Below are 21,280 nucleotides of genomic sequence, written 5' to 3'. Positions count from 1 at the left end.
GTAATTGTTAGAACAGATTAATTACATTAATTATTCTAGTTCTAGTTTTTCCTAACTCAACATTAAAATTTATTTAGTTCCTTCACTCTACTACTTTAACTGAGACTTGACTAGAATATGAGAATTTGTTGCTCTATGTGGCATACTATTTATTTTCACCTAAAACAAAATTGTCTTCTTTGTGTTGATACTCTGCTAGTATCAATTACCTAAGTAACACTTATGTTTTAATCGTCTGATACATTCAGACAACTGAGATAGTTACTAAAATGGTATGCCTTCTTTGCATATTGTCTCCATGTACATTTAATGGAACAAATAACAATCATCCATGACCACATAATATTAATATTAATTATATTTACTTCCTTTGTGGGATACTAATAACAACCGGACTATACCATTGTCCCAGATTTGTTGAAAATGATCAACATCTTTAATCATTAATGACTGAATAACTGACACATTTCAGTATATTTCTCCCATGAATCCATCAAGGATTAAGTTAAATCTTTAATATAATCTCTTTTTATTTTACTTAATTATCATTACTAATTAATAGCTATTAGTGATATTAGGTGTGTCACAACTTTATCTTATATCTATTAACTTACCACTAATGCACTTATTTATTTACTAACTGAACATCAAATTTGAAGTATTGACTTGACTTTACATTTATCCCTTTGTCTTGTTACTCCAAGATTCTACTAGTCTTGCTTTCTTTTATCTCAATGTTTGCCCTTCTCCTCTAGAATTAATTTCCGTCCAAGGGTGGGGAGGGGCAATCCTCATTGCCCCCTGTGGTTGTGCCACTGCACCCTCTTCCCCCGTAGTTGCTTTGAACTTTAATCGGCTTGAAAATACTTTATTTTCTTAAATACTTTATTTTCTTTAAGAGTAGCTATAATATCATTTAATAACAGCGATTAAACTCCTCTACACTACATTTCTAGGTAAAAGTATAATAATGTAGAGACATGAACGTCTGGAAGGGGGAGCAACGATGGCCACACTGCGATAATTTCAAATTCAAGTGTTGTTTTTGTGACGTTTTTCCTACGCTTTTGTATTTTCGCGTGAAAAAGCGTCACAATTCCTCATTTCTTCGTACGCCTTGCGTCTTGTATGTTGTTTGGTTGTTTATAATAGTCTCCGCTAGAGGTCTCCACCGACCTCTCGCTCCGTGCTCGCTTCTCGAGCAGAAGGCTACTCCAGTTCCGATTCTACAAGCTTCGCGATAACAATGACGTGACTTGGGTCACGGGTGAGAGAGAGCCTTTCAGTGTGTTGCATGGTTAAGTGTGCAAGTTGCCTCGCGGGCGAGACTTAACCTCTTTTCTGACTTCATTTTTAGCATGCACTTTACGATATATTCTCTCTCCGAGTTTGGACGATTCACGCGAAGCAGAACTCATTTTCCCTGATTAACTTTATACGCGTAAATGGAAAGTTGCATTTGACGAAAGCGTGAACTTTATCGCCGTCCAGTTTGATTTGGGTATTTTTCCCACAACCCGAATCAGGATCCAGATTTGTGACTGAGAATGAATCCATGGACGTTTCTAGACGTGACGCCAATGTTCTGATGACGGAACGTGAAGGAAGGCAGGACTTCTTTTGACCAATCGTCCTTAGCAGTGTTGAATTGGTGTCCGGTACTTCATGTGCAACTTAATGGAGGTATGTACAGTGTCGTCTTCTCCCCCTCTATTTCTGCAAAAATCCAAAGATCGTGAACTGTGATAGATTGGCATATCTTTAACTTAATTGAGTCAAAGGTTTAAATGAGTATAAAAGGACTAAAAGTGGAACCGACGAAAACACTAGTTGTTCTAAATTGCTATTAACGTACTTTATCTAATTAAATAGCAACGAGTAGCCATACTGATTGCGTGTCAATAATAACGCAAATGAATTTGCGGAGTTTGCCTGAATTATTAATGTTTCCCAAGACGTATGCGGGACACTTGAATTGTACCATTGCGACTTTTTAAATGTTGAAATAATAATAATAATAACGAGGCTGGCACAAATTAAAATTAAAATACTGGGAGCATCAAATAGGAGTAGGGAGTATAGTATTACTTATTGTCAAAAGGAACGATATGTGGCAAAACTAGGTCATTTATTGATAAATTGTAAATGTTTGAATTCTTGGCATGTTAAGTTTTAAAATGGCCAATTAAGAGGGTTCAATTGGAACTCGTGCGTGTTCTAGTATTTGTTAGAATTTTGTAACGTGCATAAATGATGTATATATTACCGTCATGCCAAATGACAAATGAAAGAACGACAGTAAGAATTGTTAATGTTGCAATTGAGATGAATTCTTAAATGATACGTAAAACTAGATTTGTACACGATAAGAATATTCTTCATGTTGTTGTTATTTGAGAAGTTAATTGTTCTTGTTTCAAGATTGAATATAATAAATTTGTGACTCAAAACAATCTTCGAGTACTATTCTGTGCCACCCTTTTGTTTATAAACTTCGCGTAAAAGAAAAGGAGAAGGAACAAAATTGTTGTTGGTAAGAAAAAACTAGTGACGAAGTATATGGAGTGATGTAGATTTTATACATGTGTTTATATTGGATTAGTGTGCGTATATTTTTCTGAATTGCAGGGATCTCTTAAGAATTAGTCAAGCCTGAGTAAAATTTTCCACGATATTTTGTGACCACATATTTTTGTATATAATTCCCCCTTTTTTTTTTATTGTGCGAATAGTGGACAATAACCATTTTATTCTCCTTAAGTTCGCACAATAATAATTATTGGTTCTCTTTTGAGACTGAGGCGGCAGCGCTAAACGCAGGCCATGATCCTCAACAATTCGAATTTGTAACTGTTGGTTGTAGCTTAATCTTAAGCGTGTACATTAAATTGATCCCGGACCTTCCCACGCTTTCACGAGGCTATTTTGCCCCTTTTTCTTGAGGGGACAACACTATTATCGGGGTAATGTACCCCATTCAAAAATTCGTTGCTTGTCCCTCCGTTTAAAAAATCTGCAGATCCCCCCCGTGTGCATGCATATGCATAGTAAGGATGTAAATAAAATACAAATTTAAGAAAAAAATATTAGTGGTTCAATAATAATAATTACAGGGTGGTTTCACTATGCAACTTGATGTGGAGAATCAAAACTTGTCTGAAGAATAATATGGTAAATCATTTGTCACAATCTTATATGCAGCTTTTATTCTATAAGGAAATGTTATTTTTGGTAGACCCCAAGAAAAGAAATACCCAAAAGAAAATTCAACAATAAAATAACAATAGTAATGTTTTGCTCTTTGTGAATCATACAAATCTGAATAGAAGACAGATGCATGAACAAAAATTATGCATACAAAGTGCATATGGGCATAAACAAATTGATAATTGCAAAGAGTCTTATTTTGTGTGGTATTCCAAAAAACAGTTTTTGTCACTTTGAAGGCAAAGGCCTACCACACAAGTCGTGCACATCCACCGTGTGCAATGTGGTTTCTGTTTTGTGCTGCAGTGAGCACATCTCTTAAATGTAGAATATTTTGGCATGTGCAACGACTGGCTTGTCCTTTTTTCTACAGGAACATATAGCTTGAACCGGTTCTTTTCGTTGAAATACTTGTTCTTGGGCTTGGAGAGGAGTTACTTCCTGAGGCACCCGCTAAACCAGACACGACTCTGCACCTGAACATTTTCAGTGTTATTATTGCATTATTTGTACAATATAAATGAATTTACAACACAGACATCAATAAAATGCCAGCTGATCCTGTGCCACCATTTTTTACTTTACGATCAATTTCATAATATGATTTATACATATCGGCCTTGTCAACACATCCAATACTTGCATTGGCTGACTAATTTCTGTTCTAGGCCATTCCTCTCCCTTCTAGAAATTGTACACGTTGTACTGGGATCATGAAAATTTGACGCCACTAGCACACAGCATTTGTCCTTCCACTTCACTCATGACAGTCCATCCTTTCGCATTTTCCAATCATGCTCTCCTCTCTCCAGATCCTTGAAAGCTGGCAGACCCTTTCTATTGCTAAGAATAGCCCCACAACAATACACGCCATCTTTTTCCATCACTTCCAACAAAGGAATAGAAGTAAAAAAATATATCAAAATAGACATGATAATATTTCCCTTTCAAATCTGCGCACAAATCCTTCACCACCCTTTCACCTAGCCTCAGATCACTCTTTTCTCCTGGTTTGCCTGTGTATTTTTGCAAATCACATGCATACCCATTCTTGTGTGCTCGCACCCACACTTTGTAGCCACTTTTGATTGGTTTTTTGAGGCATATACTGTTTGATGGACTGCCTACCTTTGAATTTGATCATGCTTTCATCAACAGATTGTTCCTTTGTCGGTTTATATAGCATCTTGAAATTGGAAATTATTTTGTCCAAGAAATCGGCGAACCTTGTACAGCTTATCGTATGACCGATCTGTTTTGGGGGGCATAACATTATTATCACTTAGGTGAATGTGAGAGAGTAACCACCAAAACCTATTTACAGACATGAGACATGAAACATACGGATCTCTCAATGCAGGCATCGATGACCAACAGTCTCGGTAACTATTTGTTTTTTTATATACCCATATGAATGTTTATTGCTAGAAAAACTTTCATTTCCTCCAGAGTTGATCTGAAGGGCTTTCCTGACTGTTGCATATAGGTTGGTCTGAAACTCTATTTCTTCCAAGCTTTACCAATTACCACTGGCTCTGCAGAATCATCCAGGTCTAGTTTAAACCTACACTTTGACTTAACTCACTCACATGTACACTGTGGACAAAGTCAGTCCACTTTACATTGTCTTGGAGTGTTGAAAGAGGAATGTTGTCATCTTGGCTGTCAATGTCACTCACAGTCTCATCTTCAAATCCTTGTTCATTGCCACCTTCAGTCAAATCATTTTTTGATGATGCACTGCCACAATGTTCATCATCATTACTTTCATTTCCATTGCTTACTACTGAACTGAACTGAAGAATAGTGTCATGTTTGGTTAATATTTTTAAAACCTTTTTCTGACTAACTTGTTTGTATTTGTTAATGCTGTAACGGTCGAATTGACCATTACTGGTTTTGGTATATTGTAATAATTAATTGCTGGCCAGCTACGAGGGTAGGGTTAAGTAATATGTTTCCATGAGTGTACTTTTATGTTATTATTGCATGTAAGTGTATATTATTGGATTGTGCTTTGCTGGATGTTAGATTCCCCTGTTTTTTATCTCCCCGGTTGGGGGAGCTAGCTGTCTTACAAAGACCGTTGGCAGTGGAATTTTCCAACGCTACGGGGTCCACGTCCACGGACGTTTACCCCGACTATAAAAAGAGCCAGTGGGCTTTAGGAAAAAAAACAGTGTTTCCCCATTGATTGACGAAAGAGTAACGTCTCCTCAAGTTTAGTCCACTTATGGTGGCTAGACTGGATATAACAATGTAGCATCTGGTTATGCCAGCCCCTGTTGCTGTCCCAAGTCCCCTTTTAGAAAAAGCTTTGATTATGTGGATATTTCCGTATTTGATTAATTGATGCCCAAAAGAAAGAGAAAAGGCGTAAGGAAACGCATTTGTAACGGAATATCATTTAAGCTGAGGATAGGCCCACCGAGATAGTTTTGCTAACTCGGTGGTAAGGGAAGTGCCGATGGTTATGCCATAGGTGCGCATATATATTGATTTAGAGATTCGGTAATTTTGGTCTATGCAAAGCACTCATGGAAACGCTCTGTAAAATATGTATATATATAACTACGTATAATAAACCCATATATCCTAAGAGAATGTTATAATTTCAAGAACTATGGTACTGTCCATTTAACCAGTTGTATATTCACTTGCTGTATATGTGTAAACGAACCAGGGACATACAAGTATAAATTGTTATGTGAAACCCCCCCTTTTTGTAATTCTGGCGCAAATATAATCTGCTCGCTTGGCACCCAGGGTGAGGTGAAAGGAGAGATTGAGGGATTAAGACAGGAAGTAATCCAGAGGGCCGGATAGAAACGAGGAGTAGGGTGGCGACACTTTCATATATGGGGGCTCTATTGTCCAGGATATATCTTGTTGTATAAAATGTCGTCAGGTCTATAGGTTTGAAAGATAGACGGACTGACGGACGGATAGATTTTTTTAATTTTTACAACGAAGATCGTACAGAAGTGAATGTTATTACGTAGTGGAAAAAGTAAAGTAGAAAAAATGGCAGTACAAGTTGATAGAGATTTGCTTGGACAGCTATTGGGTAATCAGGATATAAGCGATAAATCTCAGGAGGAAATTATTAGGGAATTAAATAATCTTGCTTTATCGTGCACTGAACAGCAGAGTGCTAAGGAAGAGGAGAAAAAAGTTCAAAAAATTCTCGATAAGTCAAATTTACCGATTCCAGTCTTCACAGGGAGCGATGACAAGATTTCGCCGCATGATTATTTGCAAGAGTTGCGGAATTATAAAGATGTCATGTACATTTCGGATAAGTCATTGTTTGACAAGATTCTTCCGTTTTCGCTAAGGAAGGCTGCAGGGGATTGGTTTAGATTTTCACGCCCGTTTGAAGATTTCAAGAGCTTTTTAAATGCTTTCTTAGAAGAATATTATTCTGTAGATTATAAGAATGAAATTGACCGTTTGATTCTGAATCGCTTCCAAATGAGCGAAGAATCTCTGGTTTTGTTTATTCGTCGAATGAGGAAACTGTTTTCTATGAGGCAAAAAGAGACAGACGAATGTGAAGTAATAGAACATATTCTATCTCATGCACACCCTAGTTTCCGAAGGCATTTGTATGGAATGCAATTTCAGACTTTGAAGGAATTGGAATCTGAAGCAGCCATTGTTCAGAGGAGGTTGTATTCAGAAAGGCTTTATTTTTCACCGCTCGCCGGTGAGACGGAATTATCATTTTCTGAAGTTTGCAACACTGAAGAGGACACCTCGCGAAGAACAGGGGTAAAACATTTGGCTTTGTCAGCGAGGACAAGCGAAGGTGGAACCGAGAGTGACCAGCTACCCTTATGCTCTCTCAATCCAGGTTTAGGAAAAAGGATCAAGTGCTGTGAAACAACCGTTTTACCAAGAAGGAGCATTGGCGGTGACGCGACCGTAGGACACAAGAGACCCTCTTTTGATGCAACTTTTGGGCAAGCGGGGGCCAATAAAATATCTGCAAAGTTAATTTGTTGGGGCTGCCGTTGTGAGGGCCATAAACTTCAGGAATGTCAACAGACCAATAAAAGGAACCAACCCGCTGGAAAGGGAGGTCAGCAGCATCCCCAAATAAACCTTCTGTCGCCCGCCGGGAGAAAACACAGAAACAAAGGCCGTTTTTTGAATGGAGAAGGCTGTTTTCAGCAAGACCTCGAACCTCTAATTCCATGTAAAATTAACAACAAACGCTTTGTATTATTTGCAGATACGGGAGCTTCAGCCTCTACGCTAAGTTTGGAAACTGCCAAGTTGTTAGAGAGGGATGGAAATAAATTCATGAAGACGAGAAAATGGAACATTTCATTGGCTGTGGGCAGCGTTACATCAGTTGGCGAGATGTATGCTACTGTTTGTATTAATAACATGAAATTTAAGCATAAATTTATCATCCTTGAGAATTGTTTCCGTGACATAATCGTTGGAAGGGATTTTTTGAAGCAGAGTGGGATAATTTTGCACATTGAGCAGAACGGATGGTTGTTCAAGGATAGCGACGTGATTTACACGTTCTCGAAGCGTGCATGTAAACGAGAATTCGCTGTTACAGTTATGCAGAGAAATAACGTGGTACAGGAACGGAATAACTCGTCAGATCCCTCGAGCCTTGATGGATGCAACACACATGCACATGAGAATAGCGGGAAGTCTATGAATGAGGATACGGGCCAATTAGTCGATTCCCAAGGACTCGAAGTTCAGAAGACTGCAAACGCTGGTGCATTATGCTCTCTGAAAATCTCGAAAGAGGTAAAGAGAAAATGGAGGAAGGGAATAAAAAGGGAATGCAAATTTCCTCGAAAAAATTCCATTTCTACGGACAAGAAGAACCATGCATTATCATTTTTGCCTTTTGCTTTAGAGGACAATGAAAATGATGACTTACTGGCTACAAAAAACTTCATCGATTGTTTCAGAGCAAGTGAGAGACAGTTTGTTATCTCATATAATTAAACAACTGAAGGGAAAGCATTTCTCTGGAAGTAGGAAGTATAAGGAGAAAGTTGCTAAGTTGGCCAATCAGTCGTTTTTGGATGAGGAGGGAGTTTTGTGCAGGAGGATAGAATGCAAGGAAGATTCTAAGGGAACAGCCAAGCTATGGGTCCCGTTGAGTTTGAAATCTCAAATATTGACGTCACATCACGATTCTGAATTTGCAGGACACAATGGGAAGCAGAAAACTTTGTCGAAAATCAAGGAGAAATATTCGTGGCTTGGAATGACACGAGATATCGCTCGCTACGTCAGAAGTTGCGTTCCCTGTACTGTTTCCAGCAAAAGGAAGACAGAAGAAGTGAGACTGAAATACAAGAAAACGAGTCCAGCTTTACATAAAGTGTTCCCGGATGAAGAGAACGAGATCAAACGTAGGCCATGTAAATTTCGCATTGGAGGCAAGGTGTGGCTGATAGAGCACACTATATCTGGCAGATTGCGTGGCGTTAATGGTGAACTTGAAACGGAACACTCAGGTCCATGTTTAATGTCTGGAAGGATTAAAGAAGATACTTTCAGGGCAAAGAATGGGAAGGATTGTCCGATTGTGGAAGGTGAACCAGGCCAGTTGTCAAGCCATAAACCACCAGCTTTTGCTGTGAGGTGGAGGGACAGAAAACAGCCAAGGGGAGCCACGCGACAAGCTCCTAATGAGGGTTAGGAAGACTACCGTTGGGCCGCCTAGCCAGCAATCCCAGCTGTCATAATAGCCGACCGCGGATCTTCTTTTATTTGTTATTTTTTATTTAGTTTTCATTTGTATATAACTTACCCCCATTTTCTTCATTTTCACAACACTGTTTATTTATTTGCGTGTCTCCAAGTTGTAAACAGAAAGACACATTGCAAATTTAGGTTCGAGAGTCGAACCAGGACTCGGTTGAGAGTCGAACCAGGACTCGGTTGAGAGTCGAACCAGGACTCTGTTGAGAGTCGAACCAAGACTCAGTTGGGAGTCAAACCAAGGACTCGGTGAAGAGTCGAACCAAGGACTCGGTCAGGAGTCGAAGCCAAGGACTCGGTGGAGAGTCGAACCAGGAACCAGAGAAAACCAACTTCAAGGAAGGTGCTGGCAGGAAGACTTCATCCTAGAGAGGATACTTCAGTGGCGGACTTCACAAGGAAGAGGAAGCTTGGTGAATCTGTGAACATTGTGGACAATGTGATAAAGTGAATGAACTAGTGACTATTTCAATTTTCAGATACTCTGAGAACAGTTGAATACTTTAGTGGGTATTGTGTAATTGTGTTGGATGATTTTGTAAATATGGTGATCTTGTTTTGAGTGTATTGTTTTTTCTTGTTCCTCTTGAAGGGGGGAACTATGTAACGGTCGGATTGACCATTACTGGTTTTGGTATATTGTAATAATTAATTGCTGGCCAGCTAGGAGGGTAGGGTTAAGTAATATGTTTCCATGAGTGTACTTTTATGTTATTATTGCATGTAAGTGTATATTATTGGATTGTGCTTTGCTGGATGTTAGATTCCCCTGTTTTTTATCTCCCCGGTTGGGGGAGCTAGCTGTCTTACAAAGACCGTTGGCAGTGGAATTTTCCAACGCTACGGGGTCCACGTCCACGGACGTTTACCCCGACTATAAAAAGAGCCAGTGGGCTTTAGGAAAAAAACAGTGTTTCCCCATTGATTGACGAAAGAGTAACGTCTCCTCAAGTTTAGTCCACTTATGGTGGCTAGACTGGATATAACAATGTAGCATCTGGTTATGCCAGCCCCTGTTGCTGTCCCAAGTCCCCTTTTAGAAAAAGCTTTGATTATGTGGATATTTCCGTATTTGATTAATTGATGCCCAAAAGAAAGAGAAAAGGCGTAAGGAAACGCATTTGTAACGGAATATCATTTAAGCTGAGGATAGGCCCACCGAGATAGTTTTGCTAACTCGGTGGTAAGGGAAGTGCCGATGGTTATGCCATAGGTGCGCATATATATTGATTTAGAGATTCGGTAATTTTGGTCTATGCAAAGCACTCATGGAAACGCTCTGTAAAATATGTATATATATAACTACGTATAATAAACCCATATATCCTAAGAGAATGTTATAATTTCAAGAACTATGGTACTGTCCATTTAACCAGTTGTATATTCACTTGCTGTATATGTGTAAACGAACCAGGGACATACAAATATAAATTGTTATGTGAAACCCCCCCCCCTTTTTGTAATTCTGGCGCAAATATAATCTGCTCGCTTGGCACCCAGGGTGAGGTGAAAGGAGAGATTGAGGGATTAAGACAGGAAGTAATCCAGAGGGCCGGACAGAAACGAGGGATAGGGGGCCGACACTTTCACAATGCTTAGTCATAATGTACAGACTCTGTATCATTGATCATAATTTTTTTAAGCCATCAGTAAAATTATTATTGTGTTAAAAGTTGTATACTATTGTACATTTTCCTTAAGATGGCCATAACTAGTGCCTCCACCCTAATATGTGTTTTCCACTTTTGTGGTTTATTTCCACTTCTCAGAATATTATTATAAATATTTACAAGTACATTTAGTGCATTATCCGATTGATGTTCTATCATTTCATACGTTATTCCATTTTATCCTGGGGCAGTTGATTTTACATTATTTAAAATTTGTTAATTCTTGCAAGGTTATTTTTGAGTAAAATTCATCACTGGAATTTATATTATTTATTATCTCGGGTTTTTTATTTCTTGGTAATAAGGTGTAAACATTTTCCAAAATGTTCTTGTCAAATTGTTGTTGTAGGTGTAGCTCTAGTTATATACCCTTTTCTAAGATGCTTGACCACTCTTTTAAAACTCAAAGCCCAAACTAAAAGTAAAGACAAAACAATCGTAATTCCCATGGCAACAGCTCATACAACATATGTACATAAAGATCAGTCACTATTCTGATATTATCAGTGATAGGTCTAACTACAACCTTGGTGACAATGAAGTTCGACCAGAAAGGAATACGTGATTAAATGCACAGAGGCATAGGCAGTGGCATGGGTGACCCGCAGAAGTGACGCATGTGTGTAAGAGGAGGCGTGTGAGCAGGCAAGAATCGTGATCCCAGCATGTTGCACCCAAGGTCATGTAAAGAACGAAAACGGGGAACTATACGCGTGACATTGAACTTCGACCAGGCACCAGACCCATACGGAAAATTACAGATAGTGGCGCATTCGACGGAAGCATGACGTCACGGACACGATAAGGGAGTCCGCCGTATATAAGCGCGTGTTGTGCACTGAGGAACCGCAGTGCATCATCACCATGGCCAGGGGCAAACCTATTGACAACACCGTGAGGAGAAGAGTGGTGGAGTTGCAACGGGATGGACTCAGTGAACGGGAAATAGGGCGCCAACTGAACTTACCCAAGTCAACCGTCCACTGCATCATCAAACACCACCAAAATACGGGTACTACAGAGCCAGGTAAGGTCCCCGGTCGAAAACGCCTGCTGAGCGTGCGTGACCTACGGATATTTAGGCGCTATATCCAGACCAACAATCATGTTTCTGTTACCGAATTACGACTGTGGACTCGAGAACGCTTTCACATTGAAGTGTCAACCAGAACCATTCGCCATTACCTACAGCGATGCGGTTACCGAGTGTACAAGGCAAAACGTAAACCCTTCCTTTCCATGTTGAACAAAGGCAATTGACTACGGTGGGCACGAATGTACCGGGGATGGACATTTCGGCAGTGGAACAGGGTTTTGTGGACGGACGAATCCATTTTCAATGTTGTGTACGGGAAAATACGGAAAACAGTCATTTGTCGGAAGGAGGAACAGAATGAAGCAAAATGTTATGCACGTCGGGTACAGAAACCTGCGTCAGTGATGGTATGGGGATGCATGACTGCATCTGGGGTTGGCCCACTACACGTCTGTGAGGGCATTGTGAATGCACACGCATACTGGAGCGGCATCTGCCCACAGTGCGAAGGCACCTGTTCCACAGGCGGCGTCTCATCTTTCAACAGGACAATGCCAGGCCTCATACAGCGCGGCTGACAAGAGAATGGTTGACTCGCCATCACGTGCGAACTCTGCCATGCCCACCATCGAGTCCCGACTTCTCGCCCATTGAGAATGTGTTGCGTGTTCTTAAGCGACGTGTGCAACAGAGGGGACCCTCAACAGTGGCTGCTCTTATCGCCTGCCTGCAGGAGGAATGGCACCGCATCGATGTGGAATACATTGAACGACTCGTCCGCAGCATGCCCCGACGCATTGCCACAGTTATTCGCCGACGGGGCGGCTTCACACCATGGTAAACAGGATCCCCTCTAACAGTGGTCAAACTTCAATGTCACATGTAGATGGACAAAAATGTTTTATTTTGTGTGGACACCAGACATTGCTGCGTTGCAGCATAAATTTATGTTTTCCTTTGTTCCATGTAGCCTGCTGAATAAAATATGTTCAGCATATGCATGTGTTCTCCTTCTTTCACAACGCACTCCTATATTTGTGACTGGTCGAACTTCATTGTCACTAAGGTTGTAAAACGTGGTTACTGAAAATTCCTGTGATCCTTCTGCATCAGATATTTTAAAAGTTGAAAGTAAGAGGTTAAGCAAATATTGCAGTTACGGTAACAGTTCCGATTGTTTAATGATTTTTTTTAAATTCTCCTCTCAGAAAGGCTTATTATTGTATGGTGACACCTGCATGGCATTGACAAATGTCTGTAACTGGTGTGCAAAATTCAATGCAGGGTGTGTAAATGTTTTCGATGAACCTGGACAGTCTCGCACATCCCACACACAGAGCAATGTTGATGCTGTGGATTCATTGATTCAGGAGGACTGGCAGTCAACAATCCAAACAACAGCGAATGCAGTGGGCATTTCATATGGCAGTGCATACACCATCATCCATGAAGAACTTGGTATCGAAAAGTGTCAGCAGGTTGGGTCCCTAGACAGCTCACACCACAGCATATGGAGGACCGTATGGGATACAGGCTTGAGCATTTGCTCCTGTACCATAGGGCTGGAAAGGCATTCCTCGACCACATTGTTACCAGGGATGAATCGTGGGTTTTTCATTACACCCCTGAACGAAAGCGACAGAGTATGGTATGGAAAGGAAACCCACAAACTTGACCCCACCCAAAAAATTCAGGACAACCCCATCTGCAGGAAAGGTTTTGCTTACCGTTTTCTGGGACAGCCAGGGTGTCATTCTTTCTGATCTTGGGGTAATAGGAGCAACTGTAAATGCTGCTGCATATTGTGCCACACCGGATCGTCCATGAGCTGCTCTGCACCGTAAACGTCCAACAAAATCTTTGTAGGAGGTTGTCATTCTCCATGGCAATGCTCGTCCCCATATGGCTGCATCTGTCACGCAAGAAGTCAATTTCTGGCATTGGGAAATTCTCAAGCATCCAGCATAGAGTCCAGACCTGGCCCCATCAGACTTTCACCTGTTCGGCCCACTGAAGGAACACCTTGCCGGCAAACACTTCACCTGCAACACGGAAGTTATGACAGCTGTTCATCATTGGTTATGCATCCAGCAGAAAGATTTCCACCGCAAAATTGGTGTCACGGTGGGACAAATGTATAAATGTGAATGGATGTTATGTGGAAAAGTAGATTAATGTTCAACCTTCAAATTGTACAGGGTGATTACAAATGATTCATCGGGTTTTGGATGAATGTGTTGCACAAAGTATTACATAAAAAATAGTAAATGATACATTGTATGAAAAAGCACATTTTCAAGTTTCTTACACCACATTACAAATGTTCTATGTGCTCTCCTCATGTTACACGACAAACATCTATGCGGTAGTCAAGTTCAACCCATACACGTTGGATCATGTCCCTGTCAATGTTCACCAGTGCAGCAGTGATGCAATACTGGACTTCAGTCAATGTTGTCGGCAAAGGTGGTACGTAAACATTGTCTTTCACGTATCCCCAAAGAAAAAAAATCACAAACTGTAAGGTCAGGAGACCTTGGGGGCCACCTGGGGGCCAAATCATCCTGAACGCAGCGCCCAATCCACCGGTTTGGAAGTTCCTCATTGAAATGGCGATGCACTTCTCAATGCCAATGAGGTGGAGCTCCGTCTTGTTGGAATATGAAGTTGGGGATATCAGATATCAGTTGAGGAAACAACCAGTCTTGCAACATGTGTAGGTACATTATACCAGTCACAGTTTTCCCAGGAAAAAAGTAGGGCCCGTACACTTTGCTACGTGAAACAGCACAGAAGACATTCACCTTTAGATAATCTCTTTCAATCTCCACTGTAACATGCCCCATATGCGGACGTTGTGATGATTCACGTGACCATTTACGTGGAACGTCGCCTCATCACTGAACACGAGTCGGGGGGTAAATTCGTCATCTTCCATAGCTTCCTGGAAAAGTTCACAAAAGTTGTGTCTGATGCTGCGGTCGCTTGGCTGTGAACGTTGCAGCAGCTGTATGCCATATGGTTTATGATGTAATCCCTTGCGCAGAATCTTGCACAAAGTTGGCTGAGGTATGTCCAGTTCGTGACTTGCACGACGTGTAGATTTCTTTGGGCTACGAACGAACACCTCTCGGACACTCTCCACGTGTCAACTGCAACACCTGGTCGTCCGGAGCTTTTTCCTTTACAGACGCAACCTGTGTCCTTGAACTGTCGATACCACCGCAGAATGCTTTGGTGGATTGGTGGCTGAATGCTGTACTGTCTTCGGAACGCATGCTGCACGGTAGTGACGGATTCAGTCTTCTCATATTGCAACAAACAAAATGCTTTCTGTTGATTAGTCGCCATTTTACAAACTGTTACCACCCTGCCGCCTGGTGCATCACAATGAAACCTGCAATGACATAAACAAAACTTTAAAATATGCTCTTTTCATTGGTTATTAGTACAAACGGGTGGGCATTATATATTTGAAGCTATAAGACGTCAAAACCCGATGAATCATTTGTAATCACCCTGTATATTTCAGTTTTTGTGAATACATTTTCGTTTGATTGTAAAAAAAATTCTCAATTACTTTTTGATGTCCCCTCGTAGCATGATGAAATTGCAATAAAACAAAAGGAACTTGGGCTGCACTTTCTGCTTTGGTGTTTGTTTTTTTATGTTGAATAGTAATTTTAACCAATTAATGGATTTATTATATTTTGTATAAATTTAGTTGCATTTATTCTATTGTGAATTTTTAAAATTTTGTCTTTCAGATGAATGATATAGAGAAGATGAATAGTCTGATTCATTGGTGAAAGGGGTTTGTTTTCTGTGGGAAGTCTATAAAATCTCTTCCAAGATGAGTTCCATAGCAATGGAGGAGTATGAGCTCATGAAGGACTCTAAATATAGAGTGTAAGTATTACAATAAAGTTAATATTATGTGTTGATGGAGACGTGCATATTTTGTTTTTGACAGAAACACGAAATGTGAAATAACATGCTGTAATGTTTATTTTTCATGATTTTGAAAGGAGCGAGTTGCATTTTCCTGCTATGTTTTGTCACAAAATTTATAGTTTATTTACAGTAACGACACTTTCTGAAGTCTGAATTATCCTGCGAGTTATGGAAACAAAGGAAAATGGACTCCTTTAACAGGAGAAAAACTTAAAGCTGTGTGAACTACATAAATGTGCTATTAGAAGGGAAACGTTTATTTTGTATAATGAGGGTAGTTTTAAAATCAAATTTAGGGCTTTATTCACCATTTTAATCAGAGACCAGCACGAGGCCCGGAGGAGACCCATCCACAAGGAGTCGTGCCTACAATAATATACAACTCGCACGTCAAGCCAGGTGTTCGATGTTGCGCAAACCAGGCGCGGTTGGCCTTATAGCGCACAGGATCAGTGAACCCCCAGTAATATACGGCATTTACCTCGAGAATGGACAATAAACAATGTCTTTACCTTTTGACAATTTTTCGCTAAAATTTCTCCACAAGAAGTCATGTATTTGTGTCCGTAACACGGCAAATTCTTTTGCTGAGAAAGAGAAACCGCGAGTCGGCCACCCTCGTGCAGACCCTCAGCTGAACCCCCACAGGAGAGCTCTTGCCATACGGAAGGTTCGGGCGGCAGGCAGAAGCTCGGGGTAGCTATATGGACAAAATATATGGCAAAGGATACTGAGGAACCTCGATCTCCAACCAACGGTCATGCGCAGTTCGTGCTCTCTTAGAAGCAGCAGCAGAAGCCAGAAGGCACCGTCCTCGCTGCGAGTGAGACCCAGCTGGTTCCTCCCTTCCAGTGTTTCCCTGTGAGGTTCAAGTTTGAAGCGCATTCGTTACATATTCAATCTTCTCTGTTGAATCATTTTTGTACCGAACTTCTTGGCATAATTGCAAAATTGTGGCAGAGAAGGATGAGTAGAAATGAATGAAAGCTGGAATTAGACACGATGAATTAAAAGAAAAGAAATACATTACTAAAATAACTCGTGCATGCATTCAGACTTTTTCCTTAAAGATGGAAACACTTCGGATATGTGAAAGTAAAAGAATGGCGCGATCTCAGACAAGAAAGGAAGACGTGACAAACCTTTCGAAGTTCTTGGATAGTTGTTTCAAAATATTGATGCTCCAAAGGATGTTACGTCATTTGGTGCAGTGTAGGTGTTGCTGTCTGCGCAGGTAAGAAATGACCGCTAAAATGCATTCCATTAACGGAAACATACCCTCTCGTCTGTTGAAAGAAAATTAGAGATAAAGCGTGTGCTGGTCGACCAACTCCAAATTTGAAGATAAAAAAAAAAAGCTGTAACATTCCAATGAAAGGTTCTCAGGTTTCTAGTATGCATATGCCATTGGTTGCCATTTCCCTTTAATAATTGTAGGACCATTGTGATTAGTCATTTTATAATTGCAGGCATGGACGTCCGGAAGGGGAAAAGGGGCCACACCCGCCTGGAAAATTAATATCAACCTAAAACTATTTATTACACACATATAATTTCATTTATGTCACAGTAATTTATGTTGATTATTATAAAGACGTTGCAGGGACTGAAGGAGTGTTTTTTTGAAAGAACAGTACTATTACAAGGAAAAATGTGCCTCGTTTGCCCCCCCTAGAAAAAAAATGATCTTGCTTCCCATCCCTGGAACAAATCCTGAGGACGTCCATGATGCCCATAAATCCCGAAATTTCTTTCATAGATGCACAATTTATTGTACTTAGTTTTAGTCCTAAATTTATACGCATACATCTACTATGAAACCTCATTCTATGAAAAAATTATGTACCAATCTTTTAATCCCCTCCCTTTGTTTCCTGAAGAAAGTCTCTTTGCAGAAAATGAATATGTGTCATATGACTTCGGTGAACCCCCAGGAAAATAATGCACGAGCCGCGCCTGGCGCAAACGAGCTTCCATCCACAGGCCTCGATGCCTGCCAGGTTTTTCTCTTTACCCAGGTTCACTTGAGACCCGATGTAGTTCCTGTAGTCATATGTTGCCTACGGCCATTATATTTCACTATGCATGGAGACATTTGAATTTATGCTAGTTGCAGGTGCCTTGAGGTTGTATAACTGTTAGATTTTGTAACTTCTCAAGTTAGTTTCATTATTATGTCAAACTGACTACCACATATTTGAAATAGGTTTGTGTGTTTTGTTCATTTTTTGTCTCTTTTCTGGTCTTGAAATCATAAATATTCTCTCGGTTTCATTTTCACGTTGTTTGTTTGTTGAAATGTGTAAATAGCATTGCCTGCTATTTGTACCCATCTGAAGATATATTTTCCATCGTGTTACTATCAATGCTGTCTTCAGAACTATATAATTCGCAACAACATGAGCGAACGACTATTTGTTGAAAGAGATGACAATATGCAAAAACCTTTTGTAATCTAAATTCTGATTTCATGTTCATTTTATGGACCCCTGTCCTTTAGTATTCAGCATCATGTGATATCGCAAATGTAATGGTTGAAAAAGTACTATATCACACCTATATTGAGTATAAAATTCCCTTCAGAATGAAATTTATGAAAACAAGAAACTATCTTTGTGCCATAGAGGAGGGGATAATAATACTAAGCAAGTCAAAAAAGGAGGGGGGATATCTTGAGCAACTAATTTGGATATTGAATTAGCAAAATTACCCCAGAGAGAAAATCTGTAGCAAGTTTTCAAAGTTCTTTGAAATGAAGTTTAATTGATTGATTGATTAGATGTTTTAAGTCACTTTATGCACAGTAGGCTAATCGTGACTAAACCTATAGTTTAAAGTGGGATCCGATCAACCATTGCCTCAACCAGGTATCGAACCCGGGACCACTTGACTACAAGGCAACAACCACAAATGTTTTCTACTATGGAATAAATCTGCAATTTCATATTCATAAACATGATGAACATTTCAAGTGCTCCTTGAACAGTTTAGAATCTAAAAGTTGGCAATAGTGATTGCATGACCCATGTATCTGGAGACTGTGCAAAACCGGAATGAGCATTCACTGCAAATAAGCGAGCTGAGTCTTGCAAGGCCTGCCAGTTACCTGTGGGCTTTTGATGCTTGACGGTTCAAAACCCAGGCATATAGTTCTTACTTGCTCACTTGCCAGCCAGGTGGGCGTAGTAAGTGAATCTGGCCCGCACTCTGATTGTAACACCGAAGTTGGAAATTATAGTAGTATCATTTGTGAAACACCACCTCTCTACCAAAAGAATCGATGAAAATTTTTGTATGCATATTTGTTACTCTAATAAGGGAAGAATTGATAACAGTAGTATATTCACAAGCCTATCTTAATTTATTGAGCCCATTACTTTGTTCATGCTTGACTCTAAACCTGAATGATATCAAATATGCGAACATTGTGCAATAGCAAATACAATACTGGTAACCGTGATGTCTGGAGTCAAGCACCACTTTAAAATTGTAGGTTCAGTTTTAATTGCATGAAGTATACTGTATATTTCTAGTTCAGGCTGCTATGTCAATTGAAGATTTCATATCTGTATTTTGTTTTCCAGCTATGTTTCTGCAGTTGATAAGGCTTTAAAGAATTTTGAGTACACAAGTGAATGGGCAGACCTCATATCAGCACTGGGAAAGCTAAATAAGGTAATTGCATACATGTATTATTGTGTAAACTCTCCAGTGCTTGAAATGCTGGGTGTCTGTAAATGATACTGTGAATTAATTTGTGGATCCTGCATTTTAAGCTCTTGAGCCACAAACTACTAAAGAACATAGAATTGTATGGTGAAACTGGGGTGTAAAGGGTAAGACTTCCACATAGTACACCCCGGGCTGCATTTTGCAGACTAATAAGGCTCTGGCATCTGGACCTACTGCCAGTGTTGTTCTGTGTTTTGTTCTTATGTGTGCTGAGTGCCCCTTTACAGCCTCAGCTTTTAACCCAAGTGAGAATATTTTAGTCCTCCGACATTACAGTTACATTATATTCGTTATTTTAGTTATGGTAAGGGGCTGGGCCCTGTACAATTTGCTGACGCACCCAAAATTTCAAATTCAATCAATTGTAGAGTGGAACTCTTGATTTTACATTTTCCCCACATTCTTCATTCAATTTTGATAGTCCCACCATAGAAAAATGTTGTAATATTTTCCCAGGTTTTACATTTTCCTGCATTTATAACATTTTTTTAAAGCTTGTTTCCCCTTCAAAATGTAAAATCAAGGTTTCACTGTATTTGTCTATATACTCTAAAATAGGAATGGCTCAGATTAATCGTTATCATCTGATGAAGTCATAAATAATTGCCGATAATTTTACTGATCTAATATATCTACAGGGAGGTTATTTCAGTCGTTCACCGCCAGCGTGACGGCCGTTCGTCGGAGTCTTCATGCAACAGGTCCCGGCAAATTGCGTTCAGGAAGTCCGTAACAGAAACCGCTTGTTTTCTAATGTTTCCACTTTTCACAATTACAGTTACAATTACAATTGAAATAAGCACGTACCTTGTCGCAAGGATGCTGGAAAAGGTGTCCTCGCAAATACAAATATTTCTGGCACCTTATTCCTGACATCTAATCTTAGATTAGACATCGCTACTTTATCCTCAGTTGACATTAAGGGAAGACAGCATCCCGGCGCATAAAGCAAACCGAAAGCGTAAAATGATATTTAAAAGTAATAATAATGATGATCACTAACCTCCTGTGTTATAAGAGATGATGAAAATGATTTCCTTGAACCTTCTTAGGTTCAAGAGATCCTGTCTCTCGTAATTCCCTGACCACTTTTCTGCAAGAATCCGTTTTCACGTAATTATCGTACATAAAAACTCTCTGTTCAAGAGTATATTTGTTTAACGGCATAAGTAATGAATGAATAACAATTAACACACAATAAACACTGGCCATGAGTAGCACATTACAATAACACAGTATAAACAACACGCGTACTGATAAACGCAAACAGAAGTGAACATGAACGTACAGTGACTACGTCTGGTAGCTGACAGTGTTGCTAACCATTTTTCGGCAATGTCCCTACAGACGTAGTCAAAATGTCCCTACAACTGACCAAATGTTCCTGCTCCACGTAAAGCGACTAAAAAAAAAAAACACCTCATGAGCATGCAAGACAGAAGATAAAATATACACATTTACTTACCAAATCTTTCTGCTCGGTGCTTCCACAATTAATGAAGGAGCGAATTTACAGTACAGGACCCCTCCCCGATTTTTGTAATATTTGGCATACTCACTAATTGAGGCCTCCTAATCACGAATTTGAAGTTAAAATTTGTGGGTCACGTGTAGAAATTGCAAAATAAGTTAAATTGAGTGGTCCGCGATCGGCACGATTGCTCATTATTTACCGGAAGATTTTGTGTTTCCAATACTTAAAAAACGAAATATACATTCATGATATTACTACGACCCCAAATTTTAACTATGTTTGCTTATCCTAACCTAACCGTACCTGAATGGTTCGTGGGGCTATCCGTCAATGGTTTGTTGGGCTACCCGTGCATGTTTTTTTCGAGCCCAAATTTTAACTATGGTTGCCTTGCCTAACCTAACTTAACCTAACCTTACCGAGAATGGTCAGTGGGGCTATCCGTGAATGGTTTTGTGC

At 39.9% G+C, this 21,280-nt stretch overlaps 1 protein-coding gene across 7 annotated transcripts in view; it reads left to right on the top strand.

Moving 5' to 3' along the window:
* LOC145988814 (protein DOP1 homolog) overlaps positions 1-21,280 on the top strand; it is a 135,237-nt gene that overhangs the window by 5,114 nt on the left and 108,843 nt on the right. For all 7 annotated transcript variants that reach the window (XM_083124017.1, XM_083124012.1, XM_083124016.1 and 4 more), the window contains exons 2-3: positions 15,429-15,570; positions 19,200-19,290. In XM_083124017.1, the coding sequence (XP_082980143.1) occupies positions 15,515-15,570; positions 19,200-19,290 (147 nt within the window). In that variant the 5' untranslated portion in view covers positions 15,429-15,514. The remainder of the gene's footprint in view (positions 1-15,428; positions 15,571-19,199; positions 19,291-21,280) is intronic.

Source organism: Lepisma saccharinum, chromosome 6 (assembly GCF_977018435.1).
Source record: "Lepisma saccharinum chromosome 6, izLepSacc3.1, whole genome shotgun sequence".
Lineage (NCBI taxonomy): Eukaryota > Metazoa > Arthropoda > Insecta > Zygentoma > Lepismatidae > Lepisma > Lepisma saccharinum.
The sequence above is the reverse complement of the archived record's forward strand: the minus strand, read 5'-3'. Positions and strand labels throughout refer to the sequence as shown.